A 10336-nucleotide genomic window follows, 5' to 3' on the forward strand; every position below is an offset into this window, starting at 1 on the left:
ATCAAAGTTGCTCCGTTCGAAGCCCTCTATGGTCGTAAGTGCATATCACCCCTGTGTTGGGCTGAGGTGGGCGATACGCAACTAGCAAGAGGGCAAGTTCCTAACAGCACACTCACTGGCCCGGAGATCATCAGGGAAACAACAGAAAAGATCGTCCAAATTCGAGAACGAATGAAGGCTTCGCAAGACCGACAAAAGAGCTACGCGGATAAGAGACGAAAACCCTTGGAGTTCCAAGTTGGGGATCGAGTACTACTAAAGGTATCACCTTGGAAGGGATTAATACATTTTGGAAAACGTGGGAAATTAAATCCAAGGTATATCGGACCATTCGAAATCCTCGCCAGCATTGGCCCGGTGGCATACAAGCTACGATTACAACAGGAACTCAATCACGTTCATCCTACCTTTCATGTGTCGAACCTGAAGAAATGTTTGTCTGATGAGACCCTTGTCATTCCTTTGGAAGAAATTGAGATCAATGAGAACCTCCACTTCGTAGAGGAACCTGTTGAAATCATGGATCTAGAGGTCAAATCGACGAAACAAAGCCGCATTCACATCGTAAAGGTCCGCTGGAACGCCAAGCGAGGACCCGAATTTACTTGGGAACGTGAGGACCAAATGAAACAAAAGTACCCACATCTATTCCACAACCCTTGAAGTCCCACTCAAAATGCACATTTCGAGACAAAATTCCTTTTAACGGGGGGATAATGTGACAACCGTCAAATTCAAGTCAAAGTCAGCAAGTCAAAGTCAAAGTCAACAAGTCAAAGTCAAAGTCAAACCGGTCTAACTTAATTGGTACTTGTATGTTAAAAGTTATTCTATGTATAAAACTATGCATTTGTATGTCAAGAATTCAAGTGTCTCGGAGAATCTATGTGTTTATCAATGTAAAACCCTAAAAAAGGGAGTTAAACGCATCAAAACACGACTATGGACCCTTTTGGGGACTTAAAACAATCATAAACGAAGCATAACGGGGTTCACGAACCTCGCATTACGAGGTTATACAATAATAATGGCTTAAATTAAATCTCTCCCAAATCTCTCCCAAATCTCTCTCAAAATCTCTCTTAACTTTTTATAGTCATCCGGGTCATCCCGACCCTTAACTTGGCCAAAAACCGCTTGAATCGGGGAGTTATATCGAAAAACAGCTAAATAGGGCCGAAACCCTTCTTAGGAACCGAACCCTCTTAGAGGGAACCTCTTAGAACAGAACTGCCCTCAAGGAACCGAAGCCTCTTAAAGGACCGAAGTCACCTTCGGGTTCGGACTATTTCGCTTCTTCCTAGCTTCGGTCCATTTTGCTTCAGACTACCTTCGGTCTATTTCGCATGCGAGTCTCCTCGGACCGAACATACCTTCGGTTCTCACCTTCCTTCTCGGACCGAACCTCTTGCACCCGAAATGAACCAAGCCTTCGGTCCAATTCGCTCCTCTCGCACCTTCAGACCCGAGACCCTCCCTTCGGTCCCTCCTTCTCCCTTTTCTCGGTTCTCACCTCCTAAGCTTTCACGTGTTCATCAAGTGTTCTTGACTTGATACTCCTCGTCTTCGACCTTCCATACTTCAAGAAATCACTCAAGGTGAGGTCATACCCCTACATTTTTCAGTTTTCTTTAGTTTTCAGGGGGGGGGGGAATACAAGTTAAAACACCAAAATATATTTAAATTTTAACTTGACAGCTTACAACAGAAAAGTTGTGACCTGTTCACGAACTGTTTTACCCTGCTTAAACTTAATATTTTTGAAAACTGTTCAATATGAAAATAGTTCAGGTTTGTACCTTTAAAATGACTACTTGCACATCTCCATACAATTTTTCTACAATTTGTGGTGATTTTTACAAAACTGCCTATCACTGCAGCAACAAAGTCGGACCAGGTTGTGAAGATGAACATTATCACACTAGTTTGAGACCACAAAAAATTATAGGAAAATTTATGAATACAATAGACTATTTTTCTAAACTCTCAGAGTTTACGGATTCAGTTTTTGACATACGATGATTTTTCTATAAATATTCTAAAACAGTGACAGTTAAGGGTAAAACTGTCAAACACAAATTTAAGAGTTATTTACAGCTTGTAACATGCTGAGCAAGGTATGTACGATTTACACTTAGTATTTTCAATGTCATTTTATTGAAATACGAAGACATGCATAACAAGGTTTCATTCAAACATACAACCCTTTTGATAAACTATAATAGGTATAGTTTGAGCACTTCGTTTAACAAAGAAAACAGTAACATAATCGATTTACAAAACGGGTATTTCATTACAAATTACGTGAACTTGTTAATGAATAAATTTGTGAGACATTCACATTCGGGGTACTCTTAAGTACCACAGAAAAGTCCTGTAGTTATAATCAGAATCTCTTGGAGGGAGAGCGTGATAGTTGTGTATAGATCTATATTGAGTCTGACAAACCCGCACCTAAGCTGCTTGCAACAGCTAGACCGGCAGGTCTGGGGTGACAAGTGTCATAACAATTCCGACGCCTGAAGAACGTCGAGTACCAGGTCTTCGAGTTTTAGCATGGTTATAACATCTCAAATGGGGAATTAACAAAACACACAGTTCACGGGGATTTAAGGAGTTTTATTTAAATATAAAACCACACACATAAGTATGACGATTTACTTACATATACTAAGTCTTGGTTCAGTTAAGACTACAACAAACCTTTTAGAAAATATTGGATTTTTTGGTAACAAACTTGTAACAAACTTTAAGGAACAACATTCATCTTTCATTCATAAAACTGCTTATGAACTCACCAGCTTTATGCTGATACTCTTTCAAAAACAACTTGTATTCACAGGTATTCAGTAATACAGGTAACCACAAGATTTTTTAAGGCAAGACGCTAAGGCGCAAATTTCTTTTGAACTATTTTGACATCATATGTAATTTATTTGGAAACATGTATTTTTTTTTGCAACGATGTAACCTTTTAAATTATATTTATGATGGTTGTGTTTACTTTCTTCACTATGGTTATGATACTGAGCATGACGTCCTCCGCCCCCCGAATGTTTCCGCCGTTCTGGCTTGGGGGTGTGATAATGCTCACCCCTAGCTACAACCGAATGAGGAACAGGCAAGAAAGCCTATATCAAGAGTTCTCACGCTATCCTACATGACTACATACAGTCCTTAGGGCACTCCACTAGATGATAACCAACAAGTATAGGTAAACATACAAATCTACATATCACTACCACATAGCAACATCCTATATACCATATACCAGGATACAGATCTAACATATTGCTATAACATAACAACATACTTAATACCAGGATATGGATCTAACGGATCACCATAGCATAACAGCACACTCGATACTAAGATACAGATCTAACAGATCACTACAGCATAGCAACATACTCGATACCAGGATACAGATCTAACGGATCACCACAGCATAACAGCATGCTAAATATCAACAATCAAAGGAATGTATGACCGTATATACTCAGAGCTGAGATAGACACCCAGACAAGTGATCCTACTCTAGAGCCACTGAGCCACAACCAAACGAGGAACAGACAAGAGAGCCTAGATCAAGAGTTATCAGTCTATCCTACATGACTATATACAGTCCCTAAGGCATCCTTTTACTAACAGATAACCAAAACTAGTGAACCGGCATTGGTGCCTTCGACCCACGGGTATAGTAAGGCGAAACTCACCTGAAATAAAGAAACCCGAGAACATTGTGATACACTACCTGCTACATAGCTTTCTCCCGCGGATCCACTAACATCAGAACCATATAAAATCTTAATCACCAATCAAAACCCTCAAGTTTGACCTAAAGTCAAACTTGGTCAAAAAGTCAACGATCAACAGAGTCAACAAAAGTCAAAGTCCAAGGCTGGTTGACTACGCCCTACATACTCAACTTATGCCCCGTGTACATGGGATGGCTTAGTATGCCTAGCGTACGAAAATTACGGCCAACATACTCGAGTTGGTTCCATCCTTTCCATTAAGCACTTAATCCCTTAAGGACTTTTCACCCAAACCCAGATCTAGCCTCAAAACATTGTCTTAAGTTATAAAGTTTTCACCTTTATGACTTTCCATGGCTAGGGAAGGTCCAAAAGCTAAAACCCTAACTTATTAATCCATTAAGACATCACAACGCTTGCATGGAAGGGATAGAAAGACCATGATCACATTTTTATGGTTCCTAATAGCTCCATAATGGATAAAGTTTCCAACTTGATTCATTAGAATGGTCCCAACAAACAAGATCTAGTCTTTAAGTCATAAAGGGACCAAAAGTGCATCTTTTTCAACTTAATCCATTAAGTCCAAGTCTCTAACCTTCAGATCTGAATCAATATGATGTTTAGATGGATAAAGTTTTCAACTTTAGCCATAACAATGTCACAAACTTCCAAGATCTAAACTTTATGCACTTAAAGTGACCAAAAGCTCATAACACCCAAAACTAGTTAGATCTAACAATTTCATCATCAAGATTCAAACTTTATACCTCCAGAAGAAAGATCAAGGTGAACAAGGTCTAGATCTACAAACTCAAATGCAAGCAGCGCTTCTTCAATGAGTTCCTTCTTCTCCAACGTGCACCAAGAGCACTCCAAAGAACTTAAAAACACCTTCTTTTGCTCACAATGCCCAAACTAGGGTTAGGGTTTCAAGATAAGGTGTTGAAGAGGTGGAGGCTGAGAATGGAGTGGGTTTGGGGAAGTTAAGGAGCTTAAATAGGGCTCAACCCACGAAAATAGTGTTTGGACACTGATCGCATACACCCAACATACTAGGGATGCCCTAGTACGCCCAACGTATGCGGCTAACCCAAAAATCGCCATAACTGCAAACAGTCATAACTTCTTCGTTCCAACTCCGTTTTCAACGTTCTTTATATCCACAGAAAAGTGTTGAAGAGCTCTATAATATTATCTAAATATCTTGGACTAAAAACTTCTCGAGCAAAAATTCATATTTCATGTAACCCGGCCTATGACTTTTCCTTTTTTTACCCTTCGGCCCAAAACACAATTCAAGGGTTAGATCTCTCAACCATCATTACCTCCTTCCACAAGGTCTAATATTTACCTCCTTAAGGTCCAAAGCTTTTACACAATCAACTTCCAGCCCACAGCCCTGAAATAAGAAATGATGGGAAACAGGATGTTACAATTCTCTCCCACTTGAATTAGATTTCGTCCTCGAAATCTGTGACATCCCCATTTTCACGGCCAGAAAAGACCGATTTTTGTTTATGCTTTATAAAAATCAGAGTACCTCTTTTAATAAAAATGTTGCGGAATTTGTTCCCAGAAAAACATGATAAATACGTTATCAAAGCATTTCTGAAGAAATGTATTTTTATTCATTTTCAAAACCTTGGGATGTCATCGTTAATACAGAAACATAAGCATAAACAGAACTTACATTCATTTACACTAGTAATCTACATCTCTTTTAAATCTCTTAGTGTAAAGTAGCTTCATATCGACACCTGTGATACAAATAAGCTTGAGTGGGTCAGGTTGGGAAACCTGGTGAGTACATAGGGTTTTCAACCCACAATAATATAATTATCATGTTTAATCTTCAAACAATTAATCAACTCAATTACCCATCCCCATTATCTTCTTTACTCTTAAGGATCTACCCTAAGAATCAGTTATTCCTCGTTCATTTATTCCTAAGGATTATCCTAAGGAATCAGCACAAAATTCATCGTTGCCAGGGTTTTCTCAATGGGCACTAAATCCATAGTTACCAAGGTTTACTCAACAGGCGCTAACTCCATAGTCGTCGGGGTTTACTCAACAGGCGCTAACTCCATATTCGTCGACGTTTATCTCGTTTATTGACAATATCGTTTTCGAGAGTCCACTCGCAATACATGTCAATGAGTTTTTAGAGTACATCGGTGAACACATCGTTCACAACACCTACAGGTTGCGAGCCTGCTAGTGTTCCACTGGACTGTCTAGAATAGTCTGTGGTTGTCATCCATACTCTGCTAGATGACGGGGCCAACATTTGGGAACAAGGCTTCTCACATCGTCCACCTCTCACCCTTACCTCATGGTCTATATCACCTCTCAACTCATCATCCAACTCATATTTCATCTACCCATGTTTTACCCAACATATTATGTAGATATAAATACATATACAGTTTAAATCATATAAAACTTGTATAAAATCGTTCATCCAGCATAGATAGCAAGTATACAGATAATATGCACACATAACACGTAGTTTATATAAAATACTTCATATCTATGTGTAAGACAGATAATATGCACACCTATAGGTTGCGAGTCTGCTAATGTTCCACTGGACTGTCAGTCCAAGCTGATTTGAGGCTCGGACAAAATAAAAAATGAGACCCTTAACATTACAAATTTATTTTAGTAAACGAGGCGAAACCTCCAGTAATATTTATTAATTAAAATCGATATTACAATTGCAAGTCAGTGACTCCTCACTAGGGGTGTAAACGACCCGAGTCGATCCCGAACCTAACCATAATTTGTCCCAACTTGTTTAAAATTATAAAAGCTTGAGTTTAAGTTTGGCTCGATGCGAGCCTCATTAAAAAAACTTGAGCTCAACTTGTGAATTATCAAACAGGTTTAGTTCGTTTCGAGATGACTTGTGTTACGAAACAAACCTAAACAAACTAAAGTTCGACTTAAGGTTCGAACTCAAGTTTTAGTCAAGCAAAACCAAAAGACTAAGACTTAGCTTACTAATTATTAATTAATGAACTAATTTGTTATTTTTTTCAGCTTTAGACTCGACTCCCACTTTCTATTTATACAAACTTCTTGTCCTTTTCTTTTTGTTTGAGCAACAATGTGGGACAATATTCCTCGAATAAATGTTTTTCCAAATTTCAAAATCTCTACATTTATTCATCCATTCGGTTGTGCATTTCTTTAGATTCAAAGCTTTGTAATTAAAATATAATAATAATAAATTAATTAACATGAAAATGGCTCCTTTTAATTGACGACTATCAAAAAAATCCGAAAATGTTACAAAATTGAGATTAACCGCATTTAATATAAGTTCAAGACACATAAGAGCCCTAACCATATTTGGACTTGTAATCAATCCCTATAGACCGACAAAAAATAAATAGGCACTCAAAACAAGTACATGTTCGAGCATCATTAACCAACTCCTTATCAATCTCGATTCATTTCAATATGAACAACAATTTAACCAATTGGATTGACTAGAATATAACGAGTAATGGAATAAAGCAATATATTATATTTGGAATAGATCAAACTACTACTAAGAAACAATTTGTATTTTATATACAAAAATAGAAAAAAGGAAATGCATGTGATAGCTCATAACAAGGTTTTTCCCAGTTCTAAAGAGTTATTATTGACGAGCTACAACAATTGCGCCGAAAAATAGACGGTTATTCTATTTTCATCATACAATGATTATTCGATTATTTTTCTTCTTTGTATCATAATTAAATCAACTGAGGTTATTCTAAGCTGTAACTTCAATCGAATAAGAATAGTTTCTTTTGTTGGTAGACTATTCCAGTAAGATGGAATCGAATCCGATTGCCATATTTCTTTCTTAGTTTTTTATCAATTCCTATAATGTAAAAAATAACAATTTGAATAGAAGAACTATATATTTTTTTGTTTTTTTTAATGAGAATCAATCTGTTTTTATGTTATTTCGTACTGTAGAATTCTTTTCCTTGTGGGATTATTTTCCTGCGAGAAGTAATGAGAACGATGATAGAATGGGCTAGAGATTTTTTATAAAAACAATTGCCCTACTCATTTCATAATGATAATATTTTCATCTTATTTATCATTTTATCATTATGCAAATAAGGGAGGAGCCGTATGCGATGAAAATCTCATGTACGGTTCTGTAACGAAAATTCTTTGAATTGAATGACGACCGTAACAGATGTCAGCTCAATCCAAAGGAAATTATGCGGAAGCTTTACAGAATTATTATGAAGCTATGCGACTAGAAATTGATCCCTATGACCGATAGGAAAATATATAAAAATATGGTCCTAGAAATTTAGAGGCCCTAAACCGTCGTCCAAATTGTCCCACTATGACCTATTGGCACGCCCTGTATACACTAGTTTGATCCACAGTGGTTCAATCAACTCAGCTTAGGCTGCTTGTTATTAAATCATAAGTTTTGACCTCAACAATAATTCACATACAGATTATAAAGTACACGTTTCTACTCTAATAGCTATTTCAGTTTATTTGTTTCTATATAATATTTTGGAAAACATTCGATCTGATTCCATAACAAAAATCTAAACCACACCTAAATTTTGTTTTCTATTAAAACAACAAGAACCTTTTTCAGGAAATATAAGGCAGCAAAAAGGGTCTCTTTGTTGGCATGATTACTTATGCGATAAGAAATTAATCAAAGAAAAAACGTGTGAAGACATTGAAAACATACTAAGAAAAAAAACATTTAAAATGAAAAGTATAGCTTCTAGGTCTAAAATTGTTTAAAATATAATCAAACATTCAAACCTTTATAAATTTAAAAAAAAACCTTTATAATTATATTTAATATTTTAATTATTTATAAAACTTAAAAAAGATTACAGATATGAGATATCCTCTAAAAGAAAACAATGTTTCATTTTACAATAATATATAATAACAGAGAATATACAAAAACAATAGTCAAAATACAACTATCCTCCTCAATAACCCGGAATAATCATTGGGAATTTAAAAAATAAAATTAAAAAAAAGAATATTAAAAATATTACAAAACAAATAATGTTAATCCAACGGCCAAAAATATGATCTGGACCACTACAGACGACACGACGTGGGCCCCACTCATTTCCCTCTCGCCGAAGGTCGGTCCGATTGTACTATTGCTATCAGGGTTTGAACCGTACAATACCTGAATGCCTTCGACGTCGTCTCTCGCGAGCTCTACTTTTCGTATTCCCGACGATATCGTCGGAAACATGATCGCGTCTTCCACCGACGAATGTCCGAGACCTAACAGATGTCCAATCTCATGCACAGCCACTGATTCCAGATCCATCGCCGACGGAGATCCAGACGCGAACACATCATCGATAATCCAAGTCTCGTCGCTGTCTAGATGTAGTAATCCTCTCGGCGGAGCAAATGCATGAGCTAATGTTCCCAACACTCCGTCGAAATCCTCTCCGTCTCCGTGGTTACCGCCGTAGAATCCAATCTTAAGGTCGGCGGTGTTGTAGTTATTGCTTTCGGTAAACGTCAACGGTGTCCACTCCGACCACCGGGCGAAGGCGTTAGTGAACACACGTTTAACGTCATCGGTTAACTGATTTCTCGGCTCAAACGCGTATGTCAAATCACGTCGCGACCGCGGCCACCGCGGCGTCCCAGGGAAGAAGGAATAATGAGCAACTGTATTCCCGGTCATCGACGCGGCTTTACCGGAGTTCATAGTACTAGATCCGTTAACAATATCCGCAACTCCACATCTCGGTTTTAAGATCTGCTTCACCGTGGATTCATCGAGTTCGCCGGTAGCATTTAAATTGAAATTGAGCTGGTAATTTTTCACCGCGGTTTCAAGCGCGTCGTCGTAGTCGTCGGTGAAGTTTTTGCTGATGTTGCCGATGTATCCGAAGTAATGAAAGTAGTTTTTGAGTTTGGAAATACCTGGAACTTTCTGACCCAAATGGCAGCCGGAGAGATTGTTGAAGCTATCCCAAGCTCCGGCGGTGATGTTTGGTAATAACGACGGTGGAATGGATGAAACATTGGGGAAAAAATGTGGAAAAGCGGTGATTGAGGAGGAGAAAACAGAGAAAAGGAAGAGAACAGCAGCGATCTTCATTGTGTTGTTATGAATTTGTGGAATGAAGTTTTCAGTTTTGTATTTATGGAGATTAGAAGAAGGAATATGTCAAAAGAAGTCGGAAAGAAGAAAGAAAGGAGAAGGGCGGCCATGACTGTTGTGGGAATCGTTTTAAAGAAAATAAAATAAAATAATGAGTGTCGTTGTCTACTCGCATTTTAACATTTCTTTGGTCAAAACTCAAAACCCTAACGAGTTATATATTTCAAAATAAATACGATAGTTTCATAATTACATTGAATTATTTTTGGTATTATTATAATGTAAGACAAGTTGCATGTACAAAATGAACATAATTTCACTTAAATGATTTGATCAAGTCATTATTCCGGTTGGAAAACCGATTCCATTTTCTTTAAACCTCAAAAAAGTCTTCCTTATAAAATATGTAAAATTAATAATTTTTGTGTTTTATTCGATATAAAAA

At 37.4% G+C, this 10336-nt stretch overlaps 1 protein-coding gene across 1 annotated transcript; it reads right to left on the reverse strand.

Moving 5' to 3' along the window:
• Window positions 1-8652: 8652 nt before the first annotated feature.
• Window positions 8653-10019, reverse strand: LOC145169375 (metalloendoproteinase 3-MMP-like). The gene has a single exon (XM_079087954.1). It carries the CDS (start codon window positions 9886-9888, stop codon window positions 8809-8811), a length of 1080 nt encoding a protein of 359 aa, XP_078944080.1. The 5' UTR covers window positions 9889-10019; the 3' UTR covers window positions 8653-8808.
• Between the last annotated feature and the right edge of the window lie 317 nt (window positions 10020-10336).

This window comes from Lactuca virosa, chromosome 4 (assembly GCF_052849685.1).
Source record: "Lactuca virosa cultivar CGN04683 chromosome 4, Lactuca_virosa_CGN04683_v6, whole genome shotgun sequence".
NCBI lineage: Eukaryota > Viridiplantae > Streptophyta > Magnoliopsida > Asterales > Asteraceae > Lactuca > Lactuca virosa.